A 24781-nucleotide genomic window follows, 5' to 3' on the forward strand; every position below is an offset into this window, starting at 1 on the left:
GCCCAGTAGTAAGGACAATGACTCTGTACACCTCATTGAGCAGTATAATACTCTGTCTTCATTGGTGTGCATGTGTGCTTGAGAATCACTCCTCTGGCTGCGGCTGTTGGTGATGCCCTGGATTGGCTCTTAAAAACTTAGGAACCATGACCTCACAACCTGGACAGAAATAGAGTTCCAAGACCCGATTTAAGAATTTGAAGGGCAGTACATGTGTGGTACTGGAGATGTGTGAAAAGTACATTTGACTGTGACAAATGAAAATAATGTGTGTGTGTGTGTGTGTGTGTGTGTATGAGAGAGAGAGAGAGTGTGAGATGATAGATGAGAGCATGGTCCACTGAGGTTCTGATGGACAGAGGCCTGGAGGACTCCATCTGACTGTGCTGTTACCTCATCCCCCTGAACACTCAACTCATCAGCTTGTCACACACACACACTCATAGAAACTCTCTCCTGCCACACTTTTGGAGACAGATGAAATGTTAAATGCATTGAGATTCTTTTCAGGGTCAGGTTTCTGGGCTGTACATCTCTTCACATAAATCATCATCACAGTCTTGACGGAGGGGGGAGAAGGGTCGGCAGCAAAAAACATCTACCTGCCAAGTAACTAAGGAAAGCTTGGCTTGCACTTGGTACTTCTTCAGCTTGCTGTTGGATTGTAGTTCTACCTATTGGCCCTTTGTGCTATCAATGAGCTGTTTTATATGGCGATGTGATATTGATGGATTTGTGGAAGTTGTGAACCATTTGTTTCCAGCAGTGTCTATTTCATTCAGTGTATGTTAGCATTCATCCATTCTTTCATGTATTATTGTCCCTGTATTTTGACTTTCTTCTCCACCCCATGTAATATGTTATTTCTTGCTTTGTCTCCTTCTCTTGCAGGAACAAAAGGTCTTCGGTCCCTACTTCAGATGTTATTTTTGAGCTTCCCCATTTCACTGTACAGGCCACAAGGGCCCAGACGCTTTTGCTTCAAGCCATTTGTCAGAGCTGGACCCACAGCATGATCAACGGATCTCCACTGACACTCAGCGAGAGCCTGGTCAATGAGGTGTACAAAGCTCCAGGTAAATTTCACGCTCTAAAATAGACCATGTGAAGTTGGCTAAGCTTCCCCTGTTCTTTGGCAGCAATCGTCCAGTTTTATGAATTTCTGATACCTGACCAAGTTAATACTCTCTGAACAGCTACAGTAGAGCACTTGTGGTGTAAGGATTTACAGCAAACCCAAAACAGTAGTGAGAGCACAGAGTATGGCTTGTTCACTTTCTCTATAGCTCTGCAGCATTATCTTCCAGTATTATGGAGTTGGGGGGTTTGTGAGTGCGCTTTTAAAAAAAAAAGTTTATTTATTCTGTGCAAAATGACCCTTGGTATTTTCATTGACACTACGCTGTTTGCTTGTGCATCAGATTTTCTGCCAACTGACAAGTGATTTCTGTACGATTTGTGAAAAGAAAGATTCTGACTTTATCATAGAGGAGCAGAGGCTGTTTTTCCAGTGCATGTGTTTGTAATTGCTTAGCAAGGCAAGAGGCTGTCTATGTTTTTTCAGTTGTTTTCATAACGCAGTTGTTATTGTAGGCTCGCAATTATAATTTTGTCATGGCAAGATGAAAAAATACCCACACAGAAGATTAATGCGTCCTTTAGTTGCTCATTCTGTATTTCAACCATGAAGACTCATAGAACAAAGAACAAACTACTTTGCTCATGTGGTCTCTCTTAGACTGCTGTATTAGATGTTCATGCATTCACCATTCAAGTTGATTTATTGAAATCTCATTTTTCTCATAAAGTACATTTAGTGTCCTTTGTTTAGTTCTATATAAACAAAAGCTTGTTTCTCAGTACCAGTCAAGAGAGATACATGGGATGGACTCCAGAACTGAAGTAATTTGGCCTATTATAAGAAAAGTTTTACAGTTACTTCTCAGTGCTCAGCATTTTATGTGCATGATGATCATTCACTTAAAATAAGTCAACCTGATAGTAGCCAGTGAGCAAAAATGGGTGCACGCCCTTTACTAAAAAAGTGTGAGCACATGTCCAAAACCTACGGTCTTCAAATACAAGAATGTGAGACAGTGAGACACACTGGCATAAAGATCAATTGCCTTGTGCCCAGTTTGGGGTTCTGCATTTGTAGCTGAGGGGAATTTACTGAAATAGTTTTATACTTCATATCACCCAGGATATCTTAATGGTCAAATAATAAATTTTGCCCCTTGTTAAAGAAAGGGAGTGGAGCCTGAATTCAATAAAACAGTAGCGTTTCTCATGACGGTAGCATCTGGACAGTCCTCTGGAGGGCCAGGGATTTTCCAACTCATTAGGATCATGTTGTTTGGTATGCCGTCAACATTCTCCCTCAGCCAGGCCAGCCAAGCTACCTTCTTCACTGCGGTGTAGCTGCCAAAATTTATGAAACTGGTCTCCCGTGGAGTGAAGTCAAATATTCCTCTCCCCTCTCTGCCTTTCTCTTGGAACAGAGCTTGACTAGCAACATGGAGAAACATTTGCACATCTGGTTCGTGTGCTGGCAGGTTAGAAAAAGAGCAGTTGGGGAAAGAGTTTGACTTTAGAGAGAGTGAAAGGGAGTAGGTGATGTGTTGTGTAAGTATATGTTCAGTGGAGAAAAAAACTCAGCAATATTTCCTATGATACAACCAAATGTGTCTAATACTGTATCTGCTTTTGAAATTGTGATGACACTCAAAGGTCTTAAGGAAGATGTTAGCTGTCCCAGTCCCTCTTCTTCTGTGGTGTGACAGCTTAAGCATTGAGAAATAGAAAAAGATGAGGTGGAAGATGGGTAGATGAGTAAAGTTAGCATAATACAGTAAAATGTGACTTTTTTGAACCATGTGTAGGTAGTGAATCTGCGTCACACCCAGTACAACCAGTTTTGGTTTATGTAGTCACTGTGGTTGTGTCCACACTGTAACATCATCCTGGGACCTTGCTGGCTGTTGCTGTTTCCGACTCACTTCTCTGTACGACTATTCCGTGGGCTGGTTTTTGGATTAAGAGAAACATGATGTGATTTCTACAAAGACGATGCTTTTCATTTGACATTCTTTAAACTTATCTAGTGACAAATTTGGACACCGTACTATTAAACTGCTGTCATTGTCTCACATATTTGCGGCTTTTTGCAGTCAGTGTTTGCAACCTTTAGCCATGGTTGGATTTTCCTCTAGTGTCACTTACCAGCTGGATGACTGCAAATGTCTGTGGTAAACGTGGTGGGTCTGTTATAATGCTTGCAAGATTTCTATCTGCATACAGATTTAAGTCCTGTGTTTGCAGCTTTGTCACCAATCAGCAGTCTTGAGGGCATTGCCAGGGCAGGGCAGACACACAAGCTCACATGCTGAGGACAACCACTGAATATGGCAAACAAAAGCTGTTGACTTTGAATATGTATTTATTATTATTTTTTTCATTCTTTTAGGAATTCCTCCTCCTTTTATCCTTTTGATGTTGGAGGATGTTTCAATAGTCTAAGGTTTTTCATATCAAGGTCCAGCTGATAACACAGATGGTCAGTGTCCTTTATGTGGGAGCAATCTGGATATGAGCTCTTTTTCCCCCCTATCTAAAGAGAATTGTGCAGTTCAGCAATGAGAGAAACTAAGAAAACAAACCTTCAGTTTTAATGTATGACAGACTGTAACATGTTCTTCAAAATAATTGGTGGACTCAGATTAAAGCAACAGTCAGACTTGCAATCATTGTAGCTGACGGGAACACAGCTGCTAGAATTTGTAAGACTTCAAGTTACTCTGCTGCTCAGTGACAACTACAGCAGTAACCCAGCAAGCTGCTTATATTGTCTGAGTTTGGTTGGCCAGCCCAAAGACAAATGAGTCAAATCCAACGTCAAGCCATAAAATCTTATTTTTCTTGAGAATCAGACATTGTCAGTCACACTGCGTGTTGCATAACAGCATGATTTTTCAAACTGCCATTTGTAGGACGGTGTTGAGTCCTCATACTGCTGCTGAACTCGGTTCAGACATGAGCAGAGTTTTCTGTGGTGACACATTATTCCAGTGTTCTCGTTTTTGTGTTTCAGTGGTTCTCACTCTAGCATTGTATTTTATTGGTGGCAAACAGTATGTCACACTTTGGTGAAAGCGGTAAGGTAGTCCATAGGGCCAGAGGGACCACGTGTGGATTGTCATGCAGTTAAAGCAGTGTGTGCGTGTGCATTCCTTATTTTACTGTACCAAACTTGCCATAATGTGTATGTAGCAATGGGACTTCCTGAACATTTGCCTCCCTAAATAAATTTCTGTGGGGTCAATACAGGATCTCCAACTAAGCTGCTAAAAGGTAATGGAAGCAAGGAATTAATGGCAGTGCTATTAACTTTCTACAGCCTTGACATTCCTCCTGCAGAGTGGCAAGACTTTAGCATTAATTTTAGTCCTTGCTTTTGCTTCTCTGTTTTAGTGTCTTGTGAAAGCGTGCATTTTGAAAGACAAAAGATTAGGGTAACTTAAATCAGCATAAAATTGGCATTTCCACATGTGACACTGGGGATGGGTTCCGCTTCAATGCAGCAACCACAGCTGGTTTTCTGGCCACAGAGCTATGTGGTGGTCTGGACTAGGACAAGAGGAAGGAGGGGGGGTGTTTGGTAGAAATTTGGTGGTGGTGGTCACCAGACGTGCTCTAGATGATTTCAGAGTGATATATGAGCTGTGACATAACTTAACATGACAGATATAGGAGGAAGAGAACAGAAGAAAAGGAGAGAGAGAGAGAGTAAACCATATAATGAGCAGAATGATAAATGAAAGTGAAGGGAAATAAAGTGTGTAGGGAAAAAGGAAATAAAGAGACTGAGATTATGGGACCACACTGCCCAAAAATATAACTGACTATTGGTTTCCTTTATTGAACTCAACTTTGGCACCTAATTGAGTATCAGGTTATATGCATGCACACATAGACACACAACAAGAGGCATATGTACAGATGTATGCCCACCTTCATCCAGTCCTATATGTACTCTTAAACTCACAGCATATGATCCCATTTAAGGCAAATGATGGCAAGAATGTTTGGATACAGTGAGCCTATGCTCTCATTGCATAGTAACTAGAAGCATGTTGATAATAATAGTACAGGACTTATGCTCTCACTCATAACAGTATCGTTATTAAAACAAGTCTTTTGTTTTTATAAGTTCCCCATACACATACAATGATGAGAACAGAGTGGTTAAAAGAAAAGTAAGGAAATGTGTGGATAAAGACCCAAGACTGTTCAAGGTTACGTCAGGGAGCCCTATTTATCCTTTTCTTCACAATAATATTTCCCATTGTGCAGTCTCTTAAAGCTCCATGTCAACAAAGGTTTTTATGCATTTTTGCACTGCATGAAAAAAAATCTGTTTCTGTCATGGCCAGCAGTTCACATCCCTGTGATCTAACTGCCTTCAGGACTATGGGTCTGACGCAAATCCCCCTGTGACGCTGTGGCATAATAAGTGTACGTAATAGCTCTGTGTTATTGGAGGGGAAAAAATTGTCCATTTTCATATTACTCTGTCACCTCCGTAAACTGATCCCTGGTATGCTGTGCATTTAATGTTGTCTGGTCTCAGAACATACCCGTCTATCTTCTCTCCCTCCAGGTTTCATTCCTCAGTTTTCCACTGTTTTTCTACACGGACTTTGGCTGACATGACCTTCTTACTCATAACCCTTAATGTTTCCCATCTATTAATCAAGACAAGCCAGAGGAACATGCAAGTTTGCCCTGTCATATAATGGGCCCAACACTTAGTCCATGGATATGATTTTAGTAGTCCGTTTTCATTGTTCCACAATGAAAGTGAAAGACTGAAAAGCAAGAGCCTTGTTCATGGTCTGTGGTTGTCACAAATGTCAGTGAAGAGCTGGGAAGCTAATGAAAACCCTGAAATGTCTGTTTCAGTATGGCCTGGCCCCTCACTCAAGTATCTATACTCCTTTGAAGAGGTAACTTACTGGTTTGAGTGAAATTTTTGCCTGTCTACTTGTCTGCTTCACGGATTGACATCAGGGCAGGAAGAAAGCAGGAAGGAAAGGAAAGAAAAAGGGCTTTTTTCATCCATCCACAACCTTATTTCTGACATTAAAAACACGTTGTGTCAGCATCAGAGAAGCAATAAATAAATCTTGGATGGATCTTGAGATGGTTCTTGTCAATGAAAACTTCAATGAGCTACAGACGGCCCATACTCCACTCCTGGCAGATTGTGATGATGTTTTAAGTCAATCCAGACTAAGGCCTTCCTCTCTTATTCTGTCGTCCTGAGGCTTTCTGCTCTTTGTCTGTCACTGATTCACTCACAAGCATACACCATCCTTCTCCTTCTTTTCCAAGGGATTTGCACACAACCTGAATTTGTGTTTTGGAGTTGGTGTCTTACTGCAGGACAAAATTAGTGCCAATCAACTGACTTTCTGTAGGTAAAACTTGATGCTAGTTGAGTATCCCTGGATTTTGTTAAGATCTCTGTCTTGGCCTGCAGGAAAACACCCCCAAACCATTACACCGTTTCACTATTGGGGTAACAGAGTTTGTCCCAGTCGTCTTTGATGAGTGAGGACCCTTTGAACTACACCTACTGATATTTTCAGTTTTTTTGGCATGTGCTCTGAGTGTATAACCCTCATCTTTCAGAACTGACTGTCTTGTTTCTCATTGAATTTCCTCCCTGTTTGTCATGAGTTTGGAGAAATGTCAAAAAAAAAAAAAAAAACTTAGCAGACCAGTGTGGCAATATAACAGTGCAAACAATAATGTTTGTTAGTTGTTTGGTAGTTTAGAGGTTGTTAAGTCACTTTCTGGGTTAGAACAGAAATATTCGTTTTGAGTAATCCAAGGTCTTTGGTCTTACTTGCATTAAACTTTGTTACTTTGTCATCTTAAGACATGAAAGTTTTAGCCTCGTTGCCCTTTTCCTCACACCATCCACTGGCTTCTGGTGAAGAATAATATTTAAAAAGAAATCAGAAGTTCACCGAAAGCGTGCCAAATATTTTTCCCTCCTGTTTGTTTGAATTGTAGCCCACTTCTCTGTCATTGGAAATAAGATGTAATTCCAGACATGTTGGGGAACATGGATGATCACAGTACAGTATTTGGAAACCTAGGTTTCTGACTGATTTTTAAAAAATTATTTATTTATTTTGCTCTCGGATATGAATCATGGGTGGTTTCTTAGAGGCATCTTTCCACTTACTGCTAAATCCAATATACCATTGGCACTGTGCAGCATTTAAATTTGTCATTTATCTGTAAGATCCATTGTGGAACATCTATGAAACATCTATCATGAATCCTGGCTCATGGTTGCTAGTTGAGCAGGGTAGTTTCGCCAGCCTTGGGTAGAGCAGTGTTTCTGTTGATTATAAGATTTTATCATTTAGACCTGGCATGCTCAAAACATCTCCTCGTGGAGGGTAAACTGAAATCTGAAATGAAAAAGTCTTGTAACCATAATTGACAAAGCTTTGCTGTAGTTAGCCCTTGTAGGACCCAACAGATCATACATTAAACTGAGTATGACAAGTAAACAAGTAAAGTGCAGAGTACAATTATATTAAATTACTTATTACATTATAATTTTATTATTACTGTTTTTTATTTTAGCATAGTGTGTAGTTAATGCTCTGCATTTACAGATGTATGGCAGTCTATATTAAATCAGTTAAAGTTTTAATGAGATGCATTAATTACTGTGAGACAGTTAAATTCTTCGTGTACACATAAATGCACAAGACCATCAGTGAGACATGAAGCAAAAGTCACTGTAAGTACAGTGAGTTTTGAGGCACTCTGCTGCAGGACTGCTCTGAATGTTACCAAGCCCTGAATCAATGACAGCCCCAAATAAATCTGTTTGTATTTATGTCATCTGGTAGTGTCTGCAGAGCTGCCTCCCTGCTGTGAGCCAGCCGTCCCATCTAAAGGTAGTGACTAGTGCCGACTGAGCACATAGCTCCACGTTACAAGGCCATAAATTTTCACTCCCATTGAAGTGTCTCCGCAGCACCGAAATCCCAGTCACGTCTTGGCTACCACCACACACAGACCCATTCAACCTCTGCAAAGCTGAGACATAAATATTGATCTCAGTGGATTATTGACAAACAAGAAAGCTCTGCTCCGTTTGTCTTTAATTCTCTTCCATAAGGCAAGTGGAGAGTGGGAGAGAGAGAGCCTGAGAAAAAGTGCAAGTGTGAGTTATACAGACGCAGAGTACTGGAGAGTCAGAGAGAGTGAGCGGTAATCCAGAGTTACATTTCAGTGATGGAGGGGCTGCTTTAGTGTCATTAGCTGCGGTCTGTAGTTTCAAGCGTCTCTCTCATGGTGTAACCACACTGGCATTCCTTCCTGGCTGCTGCTTCAAAGCTAGAATGCCCCTGTTCTTGTGCTAACCAAATTTGTCAGGGCAGCATTAGGCTAAGGATATGGGAGATTGAAAGGCAGACCCGCTCATCTTGAACTGTGTTTAAATGGCCTGTCTCACTGCTGGCTAATACCAATGGAGGAATCTTCTACGTGTTTCTCTATCACTTTTTGTGCATCTGTCACTCCCTTTTTTTTTCTCTAACTCATCTTTCTCACTTATTCTGCTACTCCTTCTCTCACTACCACCCCCTACCCCTTTTCACTGTCTTCCAAACCCCACTGCCTGGGCCGATTAGTGTTGGCCAAATTGCTTCCGCATGAAGACTTCTTAATTGCGGTAATTCAGTGGCAAAGAGAACCACAGTTTGAATGTTCAGAGAACATGTGTCACTGCTTTAGTGGGCAGGCAGAAAGACAGGCAGCACCTGGAGGGAATAGTAATCATGAAAATTAGAGCCCCAGCTTCCTCTACCACCAACACTTAGACCCCATCAGTCTCTTTATACCATATAGGCAGCAAGTACCACTTGCACAGCCCACCATTCCAACCTCTAACCAGTGTGCTTGAAGCAGATTGGTTAGGTATGTGTGTTTGCAGACACTTGATCGCTTACCTGTTTTTCTGTTTCCTGTCTATCCAACTGCAATGTGAGGGTTCTTTAGTTCCAAATATCACAGGTATAAATCGATGTGAAATAATGATCTAGTTAATGATGGGGCTGTGCGTTTGTGTGGTTATTCAGTGTCTCCTCCTATGTGCAAGTGAAAATTTCTTGTAGTTGACACAACCCATTTCAACTATTCAGACACCAATGCACTAGGCACGGAGGAACTTTTTCATGGTTTGGACCACAGGGACTAAGAGTATAATCGTTCTTACAGTGCTGTTTTGAGGGGCGTAGGTACTTTTAGTACAGTAGGAACTAAAAGTACACGTATGTTTATGTTCATTCGACAAACACTAACTTAAGCCAGTGCAGCACCGGCAATCGCCGTTTTTAGAAGTTAGTTTTAGTAGTGTAAAGTTTTACATACATACAAAACTCACAGAAATGGACCAACATAAAAGTCCAAACTTTACTGAGCCTATGTGATTCAGGAAAATTCAGGGAGATCTTGATGGATGAAAGTGAAACATGACAATTTTTGCTAGCGTTGTTGTTAAATGTGACTTCATTTTAGCAGCTACTGACCAGCTTACTGTATGTTACTTCACTGTTCCTACTGGCGGTGTGAATGCAAGCAGAAAAAAAGCCCTTAAGGTCTGTAGTTCTCGGGTCTGTTTGTCATTGAGGTAGTTCCTAGAATTGATTCCTTAGAAATACTTGGTCTGTAAAGACCCAATGACAGTACTGTTATTTTTTGACTATAGGCTGTTTTTGTCAGTTGCTGCTAGAGGGAAGCATATATTTCAGTGAAATTCTCACAAATTCTCTTGAAGTAACTGTACTTAAAAATGTAACCTTTGTGTATTTATTTAATAAAAGTCTACATACTAACAGTCCAGTTTATATAACACTTTATTTACTCTTTTTTTTTTTTTTTTTTTTTATGATAAATCTCCATTTCAAACTTGCTTGCCCACTGCCAGGAGCTGTTCTCCTCCCAGCTTTAACTGCATGACAATCCACTTCTGGTTCACCTTGTCTGTTTTCCTGTCCTACTCTCTCAGCATGAGTCTGTTTTTTTGCTCTCTGTCAGTACTGGGCAACATGCCAGCAGACCTCCTGCTCCTACTTACTGCTCTTACTTCAGCCTCTCCTGACTTAGGGGAGACAGTTATTGTTTCTGCATCAGCACTTAAAGGCTCAGCTGGCTGCTTTTGGTCTGCCCAACTTGTCTATGTCTACCTCTTTTTTTTTTTTTTGGTCAGCCCCCTAGCTGCTGTGGGCTTAGTGCCTGAGTTGGAGCTTGTAGTAATTTTAGGTTCTCTTTACTACTCTGACCCTCTGATTGTCCACCTGACCTTTAGTGTTTGAGGATAGTGGACATCCTCCTGTCACTTAGGCATCATCACATTTTATATGATACTATATGTGTTGAAATGAGCCAAAGATCGTTTCTTGGAAAAGAAGCATAACTTGAATCAAAACGCAAAGTCTATTTTATCAGAATTTAATTCAAATTTAAGTTCGGTTTTATTTAAAGTGCATTTCACCAATGGTCTTAATACACCATACAACAGTAAAGCAGGTAATATAAAAATAGAAAATAATATACATACATGGATATAAATAAGGAGAGAGCATTAACAAATTAAAATGTGTCTGTATGCAGATCATAAAGGCAGGTGACGTTTCTAGCAGGGTGAAACTTACATTCAACAAATAACAGAAAGGGTAAAATGTGATGTTTAAAATAAAATGAGCCATTCATAAGCTTGTAAAAATATGTTTTAATATGGTGAGGAAGTGAGTTCCAGAGAAACGGAGCATTGCAGCGGAAGGTGCAGTAGCTAGGAAGTTTCTTATTAGAGTGTGGTATATCAAGAAAAAGTGCATGTTGTGAGCGGAGTGGCAGAGAGGGGACAAAACTGATTTAGCAGGGACACTACAGTTAATAAGGAGGTAAAGGTTCATGCAGAATTTTATGGGTCAATAGCAGAACTTTGTTAGCTCAAAATCAGATGGGAAGCCAGTGCAAAGATGACAGGATAATATGGGCAAATCTCAGAGATCTGTAGAGAATTTAGTCACTACCGCATTCTTTATCCATTTGTTTTTGGTTGTGTACTAAATAACAACCAGTGAAACAGTGAGATGGTTAAAGGCTCTAGGTTAGTACTCATTAGTGGCAAAGGGTTCCTGAAGTTTGAGAGCATTAATTTAAAAACTTTTCACACAGAGAGGAAAACTTCTTCCTTTCCTTTACTATATTCACCAAATAAATGTTTCCATAGTATCAGATATTAAATTTGCTATGTGTTTCTGAGATTTTGCATAAGTGTTTTGTGACTGTAGGATAATCCAAACATTATGCTTCTTTAGGATGTAGATTTGCCTACTTTGGCATTGTAGGCACTCAGCTTTCCCATACCAATCCCCACAGCAGTCAGAGCAGGACATGTTGGAATGTGTAAAACATGGCTTTCAAGTCTGCAGATGTCCTACACACACACACACACACACACACACACACTGTGAAATGTGCATAACAACTTTTGAGGTATACCGAAAGGCAACAAGCAACATCCATATCACATACTGCCAAACCAATGTGTGCCCTTTCTTTAGTGACTTTACATCCCTCCTTCCTTTTCTGTTTTTCACACTTTTCTCAGTGTTTAGGATGGCAAATCCAGCTGCCCACAGTTGCCCTCACAGTGTTTGATGGAGTGTTGTAGCCTCTGGCCTCTAGCTGTGTGTTTATGTACTCCTTGCACCTGCCCTTCCTTGACGAGCAACAGTACCACACACATTCAGTCACCCAGTCAAACACGTCTGGCTGTAATAGGCACAGTTATGCATATTACACACATGAGCCAAACTGAATACCAATGTTCAAGCCAACAGACTACCAACCCTTGTTTTTTTTTTTTTTTTTTCTTTTTTTTCTTCTCTTCCTGTGTTCTCCACTTTTATAGTCTAACAGCTGGACAAAACATTCTCCAGAGCTCTAAACACAACAACCACCACCCCAGCAGGTGCACTGCGGCCTTCAGGGCATCTACATGTGCGTGAGGGATACGTTTTATGTTTGTGCCATTTATCAAAGAGCGCCAGAGTAGAGGGAATAGTCCCTGTCATGTACCAGACTGGCTTGCATTTTTAACATCTCCATCAACTCCACAAACCTAAACACACAGACTGACTGATCAGTCAACAGTCAGCACTGTTATGCTCATTTCTTGTGTTTGCTGAGTAACTGCGAGCAAGAAAACTAAATGTGCAGGGAAATTCCTTCATGCACAATGTATGTAAAGTTCCAGCTTTATGTAATGCCTGGTCTCTTCTTTTTTTTTTTTTTTAATTGACTCAGAACTTTAAAAGGAATGAACATTAAAAGTGGTAGTTCTTACAAACAACACTCTTTCAAACAGAACATTATGTGGAAAATAGTGTTTGTGGTATTTCCATTACAATTTATACTGTTTGTTCTTGTTAATAGAAGTGAATCCAGGAGAAGGGTATTGTTTTCTTGTTTGGGTTCTGTGGAGAAATAATTCACACAGTGTTTCCTCAGAAACAGAGCTTTTGTTCTATAGACAGTGAAAGCTGGAAGAGGAACAGGTTACTAAAGCTACAGAGACACATGGAGCACTGCTCTATTTGACCTGCAGATATATTAAGTGGCAGGCAGGAAGTCAGAAGGAGAATTATTAACATTTCCATCTTGCATCTGGTCTGATAGAGGGCCTCTCAGACAGCAGGTGAAGAGGTTGTTGGGTAATTTGTCTGAGAGGGAGAGGAGGGAAGTCAGCGGTTAGGGATTTTAGCAATTGCCAGTAATTCCCTTAGTTAAACAGGCTGTGTATATGTGTCTACTTGAGTTGTCCCTTGTTTCACACAGCCTCCTGTTTTACATTAAATTTACATTTTGACTGTTAGTTGATGTAAAACAACCAACCCAAGTTGGAAATGGTACTGAATGGTTATACGGAATCTTTGCAGTATAAGTTTTGGACTAGCAGTGATTTGATTGAACAGGGTGGAGAAGCTATGAGTGGGGGAGTGGGGTGAAAGCAGGTAGAGGATTTGGATAATAAGAAAAAGCAGTAGAGAAGAGATGGATGTGAATGAAAAAAAGCCTTTAGATGCCCAGACCAGCTTTTTTTTTTTTTTTTTACTGGTAGCTTCATGGATTCCTGCCAAATAATGACCTGTTGTGCTTTTGTAGTCTCTCTGGTAGCACAGCTCATCTGTACCTTATTAATGCAATACCTTCTCACTTACCAGTAGGCAATAAATCCCTGGAAGCCAGTTCATCTGTTGTTTTTGTTCTCCACTCCTCATGTAGTCGTGTTCGATTTCACATTGTGTTGTTTCTTTGTTTCTCTGCTGTTCATTCTGCTTTCCTTGCTTTTCTGTCTGAGTCAGTTTGCCAGTCTTTGAAAAAAAAAACACACAAAAAAAGAAAACTAAACATATGCGGCTCAATTGTAACTCAGAAAGTGCTGTAGACACTTTTAGGAAAGGAAGGGCTACCACTATAAGAGGGGATTATTGTGAGAAGCAAAGCCTTATTGGAACAGGTGATGTTAGAATTTAATGTGATTCCCTTGGATAGTTCCAGCTCACTGAAAGAACACTGCATGTGATGGATGGGGCCTCCTTTTCCCTCTCAACAGGTGGTTCAGCACGGACCTTCACTTACTCCACAGTGTCTTTTAGTTACCCAGATATTTCACCCTTCTTCTCCTGTTATGTGTTTGAAAGAGCCTCCCACCACAGTGCAAACACTTTCGGTTTGGAAAGATGGCAAAGAGTCTTTCTTGCATACTAGGGCTGCTATTAGGACAAGTAATCAGAGAGTGAAGACTCCTGTGAGATAATGCTGGTGTTAGGTGAGTTGTAGTTGGCACCTGTTTGATACAGATGGGATTGTTTTGGATGTTCTTTTGGCAAGATAAAGCTTTTGTATTGGCTTGTTGTCATACTCCTAATAGACCCTGTTATCGAATTTAAAATTTCATTCAACTTCTTAAGACATACAGAGCTGCACATGACAGTTGAAGGGGTTTTATCTAATCATAAAACAAATATTGCTGTAATGTTTGAGCTTTTACATAGTGTATCCTAAAGTGTACTGTAATACTTTTTGGTTCATGAAATTTTCTTCAAAGGAGTAAAACATATAAATAAGGGAAATAATTCTGCGCCCTTTGCAGCACATGCCACATATTTCCAACATTCATGTTTCCAGTACAGCTATGGTCCAGTATGTCTCCTCCTCACTCTATTTCCCCTGTTTCCTGTCTGCCTCTCTGCAACCTACTGTTAAGTAAAGGAAAAAGCTGAGTAAATGATCTTAAAACAGTGTGCCCTGTCTGCTTGTACTCTGAGATATACAAATAAAGGCTGATATAGGTGTATCATGGCTTACAGCAGTGCGTGCAGTACTTGTGCAGCTTACAATAACACACAACTGTATTTTTGTTTGCCATAATGTTTTCATGAGATTTAAAAACAGGTTAACCTTGGAAGCAGAGAGCCCCTTAAGGGCTCCTGACACAGCTTAGATACACGCCACCAGATACTAGAGTGTCTTTAACTTGGTTTCTTACAAGTTTGGGAAAGAAAGAAAGAGGTCAAGAACAATTAAAGGCCAATCAAGTGTTTAACAAAGCCACAGCAGCGGTGTTTAAACCTGCTGGACAGCACTTCATTTTCACTTTGTTTTTTTTTTTTTTATTAGGTGTGAAATCTTTGGGCCCGTCACCGACTCTCGAGGGCTCAGTCCAAAACCTAGAGCTGAAGTTCTGCAGCCGTGCGACGGTTAAATGTGCCTCAGGAACCGTGGGAGCTGTAAAAGTGTGCGCCAGGACCCCAGGTGTGTGCAGCTGTGCCCTGTTAAAACTTTACTGCCTGTGTAGGAGGGAAAGAGTGGGACTGACTAACCTTCTTTTACTTTTTTTTTTTTTTTTTTAACTTATACTGTTACGCACTCTGATCTGTCTCTCGTCCTCTGCTAAATCTTTATCTTCATTTCTTTCCTGCTATGTGATTCAGTTGCTATTTTCTCCAGGGGCTCTATCACTGGGCTCTGGCCATGTCTTTGATGGCGAGGATGTTATTGGAGATAGTGTCATAACACTGAGTTCACAAGGTCAAGCTTCACACTGATGTAAGACGGATTATAAGATCTGTTGCAGCTGTCAATATAGAAATCCACAGAAAAAGTGCCATGTGCAGTTAATTTTCTTATTTCAAAATTAACATCCATAGGGTTGCATAATATGGAGGTTAACTTCAGAGCTAATTAAACCTCCCTGCAAACCACCAGTGGATTTTGCAGCCCAGTTTACTGTACATGTTCATACTGTAATCCTGTCAGTTCTACCATGACAATTTCATATTTTGTTACAAATTTCAAAAGTTGTTTCCACAACACTATACTGTTATATATACTATACTGTTTTTTGTTAAACCAAAAATGTAGATTGACAGATCAGCTGCTAAGAAATATAGCAGTTCAATTTAACACATGTGCAGAGTAATAAAGTGGTACATTTCTTTTTTTTTTTTTTTTTTTCACTGAGATGATAACTCTTGTCTCTTAGGTTCGGGAGAGGGAGTGAAGGAGAAGTTGGTTCCTCTTATTCAGGGCCCATCTGACACCAAAGAGCTTCATATGAGCCGCTGGCTTAATGAGATTCGTAAGCCTGAATCTTTGCTGGCCCCTGACCTGCTTGTGTTCTCAGTTCTGGTCCCTCAACAAGGAGATGATTGCAGGAATTCAGGTAAAAGCTGTTGAACTGCTCTGCTCTTCTTTAACATTGATTCATCACTTCTTCTGCAAATTTTGAGCTTGTGGTTCTGGCGTTTGGATTTTTAACAGGCACTGGTAATCTGTATTCCATCTCAGCTTTTGGTGATCATTTAGATCATATTTTTCTTCCTTCCATAATGTCATGAACTGGCTTTTTTTGTTATTTATTTTATGAAGCCGATAGGTGTTTTGTATTCCAGTATCCTTCATGCCGGGCTGGCAACTCAACATATCTTTAAAGGAAGCATGAATTCTCTAAACAGCAGTCTATGTCAGCACTGGGCTGAGCTGACTAACAGCAGCTAAACTGGGGGCTTGCTGTTGAAGGGTGCTCTGATGTCAGGTTGCAGTTTTTTTATGACTGCTTATGTTTCTGGTGCTGGCATATGTGGTTATATGCATGTGTGTTTAGAGGGGTGGAGTGAGATGATTAAGTAGCCATTCCAAAAGACTAAAAATACAATTCAAATTCTAAAAACTCATAGTGCTATTGTACTTGATTTAGTAAGCTGGATATTCACTGACTGCAAATTTTTGTCTCATTCATCTACTGCAGTTGCAAGGCATGTCCTGAGCTATAGTATCTAGTATCATTTCAAGCTAAAAATGCTCCTGTAGTGAGTTTCTTCTCAGTATGACACCATAAACATCAGTTTGTCAACACTAACGTCTCCTCAGCACTCGAAAGTCCACCAAGTTCTATGATCAGGCAGCCATATTGGTAGGGGCGGTTCTAGCATTTCATCCTTAGGGGGGCTTAGCCCTCACTATTGTTGCTGTAACACTGCCGACCTTCTGTAACCTCCTACGTGTTGCAAGACGTTTCATCGTCTCTCGCCTCCAGCTGACATACAGCACAAACGGTTGCACTTCTAAGGAAGGGCTATCACACAGTGCAGAATAGCAAAGAGAATAAAAATAAATAAATAATTTTTTAAAAACTCTGATCTTTTTTTTTTTTAATCAACGTGTCCTGTCTTTCTTGGTTATTTTTATTTTTATTTTAAAAAGTAAAAATTATACTTTCAATAAATTTTGATAGTTTGATAGTTGATTGTTTCAGGGGGGGCTGAAATGACAGATGGGGGCTAAAGCCCCCCTAAAAAGGGTCTAGAACTACCCCTGCCTATTGGGCTCCCTGAGAAGATTGATACCTTGAAAGCAGATGTACTTGACAGTCTCTCCTATCTCACTGTCTCCTGTTGCTTCCAAGTCTCTAAAAGCCCACTAAGTGTCTCAAAGTATACTGTGGGCTGTTGACCTACAACCCATTTGTGTCTTAAAGCACAGAGAGAAGAAGCCTGGGGTGGTTATGTAAAACAATACACCTCCAGTACTCTTTTCCAGAGTTGTCTTTACAGTAACAACTGTACATCACCTTCCACTGAAGAGATTCATTGTGTGGCCTTGACTTGCGTAAACTCCAAACAGGGCCCTGAATCACATCAGGCCCCTTGTGCTTTAAACATGTCAGTGCTGAGATGGAGATGGAGCTGGACTCAGGTGGTTTCACATTGTGAGAAGAATCAGCTGTACCTTAGGGTGTAGTGAAGTAATAGATAAGTACAGTTTTTGAGACAATTGAGTGTATTTTTTTTTTAGATTATATATATATATATATATATATATATATATATATATATATCATTTCATTAATTTCTATATGTATTTGGGAGGTCATCCCTAACCAGGAATTCCAATTGTGTTTCCATGTTACCAAGTAATTCACTCTCATTACTAGTGACCAGCCACAACTATGAAGTGACAATGTAAAGTAGAGAAAAGCTGACATTTATGGGCAACTCACAGTTTGATATATATGAGAATCCTATAATAAATATTCTGGAAGGTGAAATGACATGAGTAGATTTTAAAAGCAACATTTTAAAAGCACCATTGAATTTCTGACAAGTGGTTGTCACTTTCTGACAAGCTAGATAGATAGAACTTTAGGAACGCTGGTAAATTCTATTTAGAGTACAGCCTCAGACTATTACTTTGATTTAGAGAGCATATTATTTCACCAAAGCAATGGCTCGTAAAGGCAGTATATATTTTTGAATATTAAAACCTGGTTTGAACACAAACCAGAAGACTGAAAGGAAGTGAAAATAGTGGGAGAGAAAAAGAAGATGAAGGTGAAAGGGAGGTGGGGGGGCGACTCCCAGAAGCAATGGATATATCCCCAGCAGATGTGGAGCAGTGGAGGCCTGCACTCTCTCTCACAGTGCTGCTTCAATACTATCCTCTTTTTCTGTTCTTCTGTGTTTAATTTGTTGGTTGCTTGCTTTCTTCAGCACTGTCTGCATTTCTTTTGTGTGAACATCTAAACATTTTTGGTTTAATATCACAAACCATGAAGTATTATACTTTTGCCTCTCTTTCCATTTTCAGTATACATGTTTATTCCTTTGTTTTATAGGAAACAACAGATCTCAGATATCATTGATAGTCATGATTTCCACATCCCCAAAAAGTCAACAAGAAAATAATTAGAATTGAAGGATACACTTATCCTAATCTAAACCCTATGTAAACCCTAACCCTAAAACCACGTTCTGACCTGCGCATCAAAAAGTATAACCCTTTTAAAATGTCCTCACTTTGCAACAGTATGCCCACTCCCAAGGTACAAAGCTCAAACTGGTTGTCACAACGATAGTCATTATATGCACACACATCTTTTTTTGTCTGCAATATACCTGTCAATGCAGTCAAAGGTTGAGACAGCAGCATGGCTTGACAGGAACAGTTTCACTAGAAAGGAAAATTTCTCAATCTTGTTTTGTGTGTTTTGTGTGTGTGTCTATGTGTGTGTGTCTGTGTGTGTGTGTGTGTGTGTGTGTGTGTGTGTGTGTGTGTGTGTGTTTTGCTTAGGGAAAAACTTGCAAAGTTGGTGTGTCTGCACACAGGCATTTTTGAGTGTCTACTTATAGGTCTGGGTTTTGTATTGTGGTCAGGCTTACATCAAAGCTTTTGGTTAGTCCACATGTCCCATGTCCCTGCTGTCATCCAGAGGGTGACTAGGAGCCTGTTAGAGCAGTGTTAATTGAATGATGGATGCAACGCCTCATTCAGCCAGAGATGAAAAGTGGAGTAGCACCATTCTCAATGGGCTGCACCCTTTGCTCCCACAGGACTGACTCACTGGTTCAGCGTTTCGGTAATCATGACGTTTCTGAATTGTTGGACCACTTGGCCTTGGCATCAAACACGTTTTGCTTGTCCCATGTGGCTCGGTTGATTCCATTTAGCAAATTCTTAAAACATGATCAATGTACATTAAACGAAGGGGAGCAAAGCAAAATCTAACTCTTTACATCATTGGCATACTGAAAACATTAAAATATAATGAGGCACATTCTACATTTATATTGTATTTTACATTTGATGAGTGACTTCTGGTTTTTGTAGGGAAAGCAATGTAAAGTACAGCAGTGCTGTGGGATCTGTTCACCCAAATCTCAAAGCAAAATGTTTATTTAACGAATAAAGGGGAGCTTATTGGTAATTGACATTGAGCTACCAGTTTGTAGTCAGTGAAGTGTATATGTATATAAATAGATTCATACTCACATGCTTTGTGCTTTCACATACATATACCCTAATTTGTGTTTTCATGTTTTGGTGTATGTGTGATTGACTGCAGCTGATTCTAAGTTGAGAGGAGTCCTGCCTTCAGTATTTCCCCACTGGTCATGTATGTGTGATATCTGTATCGTCTCATTTTTTATGGGATGTGACAGCCTCTGGAAATTACCAGCACTTTCCTTATGGATCCCTTAATTCATCCCAGAAACCATTTCCACCATGTTTCACTTTTCCTTCTTAGAGCTGAGCAAGGCCCATATCTCTGTGGCTAATTCTAATGCAATATATTTGCTCTAATAGTTAAATTCAATACAAATGGCCAATCTCACAGTTCTACATAGACGTGTGGGCCACTTAGATGTAATGCCTTCTTTGGCACAGTGGTCTACCTGACATATTTTTTGAATACATGTGTTAATTTTCAGAGTATTGAAATAGCAATATTTTAAATCACTATATGCATAGTCAGGCATTTTAATGTCTTTGACTTTGACACGTGTTTTTATCTTGTTTCTATCTTTGCTCTTTCTAGCTCTTTCATGCAAAGTTAATTCACCAAGGAGATGAGTTCCTTTCAAATATGGCCAGTGACATCTGTTTTCTGTCTAATTGTTTACCAGTGAATTAAAGCAAAATTCCAATTTACTTAGAAAATGTAGAGTGGGTTGGGTGGCTAGGGGTGGCGGTTGGAGGGAGTCTCTGTACACTTGTAGAACTCCTGCAGATCCTGACTAATGTGTTTTCATTTAACAGAACTGAGGCTGGAACATTCTAATAAATTAAACATAATTAAAGTTGTGGGTTTTAACACAGAAGAAGTAAGCAGATCTACTTTGAAATGCCCTTTTTTTGAGAGCCAAAGGAATATTTTAAGTTTACATCTTGCCATTAACCCTTTGCATTCCAATACAGCAGTCCTTGATGATTTTCCTAATTGAGTAGTCATTCCAGCTGCACCCAACAACGATGACATTTTTTGGCAGTTGCAGAGCGCCATTATGGCCAAATATTCACGCCCTTTTCTTTTTTTATTTTCTCCTTTTACAGGAACCAAACATGATTCATGTGTGTGCTCTGGTATGACACTATGAGTAATAAGAAATCAAAGATATTATTAAGTAACATGGAGCAAAATAAAAATGGAAGAAAGTGGGGCAGTTATTGGAGCCTTTGAAGCTCAGGAAGTGAGATAGTTGCAACAGTTCAGGCTGGCGGGCCTGAACATAAAGGCACAGGTCAGCTTCCCACATGGGCTTAGCTGACAGCCAGGGATGTCATCCTTCACTTGCACACACTAGGACTGATGCATTGAGTGCTATTAGATCTATAAATTATTTGTGAATTTAATCAGAATAGAGCTGTGCCTTATGGATGACTAAGACCAGAAATCTTTGGCCATGTTCTTCTTAATGACCTCCAGTGCTAGTGTAAATTATCAGTGCTACTCAAGAGACAGCTTGATCATTTTGATCCCTGGACAGTGGCTGGCTGGCTGACTATCCTCCTTGGCTTGGGCTCGGGCCTGTCACTGCTGATGGATGGGAAAGACTAAGGGGGCCAATGTGAGGGAGTAGAAGGTTAGAGGGTGTGTGAGGAGCTAGGGTTTATGCTAAACCTCAGGGCGAGCGACAGCCTGCAGGTGTTTCCCCCGCCCTCCACCACCATGACTTGCACCAATGGAGGAGGGGCCAACGGGTCGGGTGGGCTTTATGATCATAGAGAAGACAAAAAGAGAGAGAATGAGGGATAGCATATGTTTTCCCCAGGCACACCAGCAGCTGTGAGACAATGATTTATGCTTTTCTTAGAACTCTGGGATCTCAAAATGTTACATTTAATCAAGCACACTGAGAGCAGAGCAAATGTTAAAGATGTTCCCTATAAAGCCCTCCAGTTTTGATCTCTTTACCATACCATGGGAGCTGTGGGAATAGGGGAACAAAGTGATCTTTAATCTTAATTTAAACATATTGGAGCGTATTTTGAAAGCTACATGGAATTAATCCTTGGAGAGTTCCTGGGCACTGTAACTCTGAACATATTTAGTTTCCTAATAGATATTAAAGCTGCTTTCTACTCAATTACCGTTTTGATATTAGGGAGATGGAGAGAATGAAATATTTTGCAGGGTGGTTGTATGCAGCAGGTCCATTCTTTAATACAGATTTACACTGTTAGCACTATAATGTATTTAATATACAGTGGTACCCACTGGCAGTTATGCACCTATACACAAAAAGACATCAGTACAGATTATTATGCATACACTGAGCCAAAACATTATGCACTGACCCAATCATCTGACCTTAATGATTTCACCCTTATAGTTCTTCATCTCTTTATTTCTCCTGTTTCCAACAATGCAGCCTATGACGACTGACAAACTACTGTTCACTTAGATTCAAGTACATCTTATACCATGACATATACTAATTTTACAAGATTATCAACTGAAATTTGTTTACACAGCAGCGACATAGTCTTGGCTTATCTGTGAGGACAAACTTCAGGTCCTCGCAATATAAATCACTGAACTGTAAAGAGACGACTTGGTCTAGAGTTAGGTTTAGGCTAGTAGGGGTTATGGTTAAAAAATAGGGTAAGTCTCCAGAAAATGTAATGTCCCCACGAGAAATTGAAACAAATTCTTATAATCCTTACAGTAGGTTTAGGTTAGGCTAAGGGTTGGATTTGGGCATTTAGATATTTAGAAATACAAGTGTGTGTATGTGTGTGTGCACGCACAGCTGTTCAGTATAGAAACTTCTTCATAGTCAGAAACAGGTGGGAGTCAAAGACTAATGAAAGCAGGTGGGAACGAAGCGCCACCTGACTTTGATCTGACTATTTCACACAAAATCACACACATCCATGTAGTACCCAGCGAGTGCAGTCCATGCACACGCACAAGCATGCAAACACTTGTCACACATGTGCCGTCTCCTCTGAAACCATAGCCTTTGATTGGGTTGCAGTGACAACGTAGATGGGGTGAGAATTTTGGGATTTCCCTTGGTAGCCTCCTCCATTACAATCTATCAATAGCCTGCTGTACTTTCATGGATCCATCTATCATGCTCTTTTTTCCCTCCTTTGCATGTGTTCACTCACTCCATTGAGTGTTAAATCAACAGTCTAGCTTTGTCAAAGAGAGCAGCTTGATGGCTTTAAGCTGCTGGCCTGAACTTTTTCTGGCTGAATGACTTAACGTAGACAAAATGGTCCTCAATGCATTTATTGTACATGGTTTTGAGAAAACACTCCTATTTAGCTAATCTTAACAAGTTAACTAGGTTTGTAGTTGTTAGAACCTGCCTGAAATATAATATGCAGTTATTTTGAATGCTTGAGAGACAATTTCAGAGAATGTCTGAGTATGAAAATACTAATTTGCCATTCACATGTATCTGTCTAAAACTGGGATTGAATTTAAGTGCATGAAACTAGGCTGTGAGGTTTTGATCAGTTTGTTTATTTGTTTAAGCAACCTAAAGTTTGGTCAAGTTTTCAATGCAGTTATCATCATCATGTCTTTTCAGTCAGTTTACATTTGATTAGTCACTTTTGGTTTTTGTACGGTCTGCTGTGGTCAATCATGGCCCATTACTAGAACTGTTCGTCTGTGAAGTGGTGCACTACTCAGGCCACTCCACAGTGCTAAAAGGAGTGGGAGGCTGAGGGACAGTTGGCAGAGGTTTTGTACAAGGGGATGAGGGCAGAGGCTAGAGGTGGAGATGGAGTGTGACTGGGGCTTTGGTTGATGTTCAGACTTGCCTCCACTCTTCTGTAATATCACATCTCCCATACTGCCATGTGGCACTTAGTATTTAACCTCTTTCCTGTGAACTACTCAGCTTATCTGAATTGCACAAAAATGAACTGAGGTTTGCGTTTGTGTTTAGACTGGACAGTAGGAGGAGTAAATGACACTTTAACTGTACCTGTGAGGAAAGTTAGTTGTATCAACAGTAATGTAACAAAATACACAAGATGTAAATGGAATATTAATAGTAATTTGGGTAGTTAGAGTATGAAACATATAACCAATACAATACAAAAATCAACACCCAAACAAATTACATAATTAAAACATTTTTTTAGTAGTGCTCCTTCTAAGACATGACTGAAGCTGGGGGAACCTGGCTGCCAAGCAGCTTAGGGAAGCACACTGGTCACATTACAGGTTTTTCTGAACTTAGCTGTAAGGTAGCATGTTGATGTGTGAGTGAGTCAGATAGAGATGAAGATTTAGCTTTTGAGTGTGAAGAGAGGTCATTCTGGGTGACTGCTGTTTCACTAATAGTTGACATCTAGGCAGGGCAAGGATCCGAGGTAGTCAGAGGGGTTATTAGTCTTTGACACTGTGATTGGAGACAATATTAGCTCAACGGTTTCATTAAAAGGCTCTTCAAAGACCTAATGACTGCTACTCACATTTGGAGTAATTTCAAGATCTTTTGATCTATCCTGAAACACCAAATCACTGTACTTCCTACTTTATTTGTCTTGTTTGGCTGCAAGACAGGCACAGTAGCAAGTAATTTAATGTTGAGTGTTATGTTCTATTCAAATTGAGAAAACATCTAAAGTAATTCTTGTTTTACAGCTTTCCCTGCATTTTTTCCCCTTTCTTCTCTGAATGGGTGAGGGTGATGTTGCATTCAGCAGCTGGAAAATAGTGATCTAGCTCGTCAGCTACTGTGTGTAATGCAATTCCCAGGGCACCCTGATTGATTTCCCACTGAGGTGCAATTCGTTTTTAATGTTTGTCACTGAAACTTTCAGTAAAGAGCATGACTTGTTTCAAAAGACCCCCTTACACCCCTCAACCCCTACCCAAAACTATAAACTCCCATCATTTCAAATTCTCTTGTGACTGCAGAGTTATTACAATGAGTAATTATAAGTTCCTTAGAGTTCTTTATAGAGCACAAGCGAGAGAGAGAGAGAGAGAGAGCAAAAAGTTTCCCTAAACACAAAGTACTTTGCCAGCTGCATCCTTTAACATTCTTCATTCATCATTAGAAAGTGAAGAAGAAGAGAGGGAAAAGTAATTGATATAGTTTTCTGTATTTTTAAAACAGAAACACATTGTGCATGGTGTGTAAGTGCTTTAAAAGGGTGTTGGCATACTCACTGTTTGCTAAAGTGGACAGCAGTAATCCCCCTGTCGCTGGGTAGCATAAAAGCTGTGTACACTTCATCCAGCTCTGGGCTGAGCAGCAGGGGTGGAGGAGGTCAATTTAGTTAACCTTATCTAATTGAATGTTGTCACTGGATCAAAGGTCGCCACATTCCACACAGTCAGATCAGACATCACACAGCACAATCAAAA

At 40.1% G+C, this 24781-nt stretch overlaps 1 protein-coding gene across 4 annotated transcripts in view; it reads left to right on the forward strand.

Annotated features, from left to right (window-relative positions):
- Positions 1 to 24781, forward strand: part of vps13b (vacuolar protein sorting 13 homolog B) — a 293943-nt gene that overhangs the window by 65261 nt on the left and 203901 nt on the right. For all 4 annotated transcript variants that reach the window (XM_026293824.1, XM_026293825.1, XM_026293822.1 and 1 more), the window contains exons 17-19: positions 892 to 1076; positions 14782 to 14916; positions 15647 to 15826. In XM_026293824.1, coding sequence (XP_026149609.1) covers positions 892 to 1076; positions 14782 to 14916; positions 15647 to 15826 — 500 coding nt within the window. The remainder of the gene's footprint in view (positions 1 to 891; positions 1077 to 14781; positions 14917 to 15646; positions 15827 to 24781) is intronic.

This window comes from Mastacembelus armatus, chromosome 16, assembly GCF_900324485.2.
Source record: "Mastacembelus armatus chromosome 16, fMasArm1.2, whole genome shotgun sequence".
Lineage (NCBI taxonomy): Eukaryota > Metazoa > Chordata > Actinopteri > Synbranchiformes > Mastacembelidae > Mastacembelus > Mastacembelus armatus.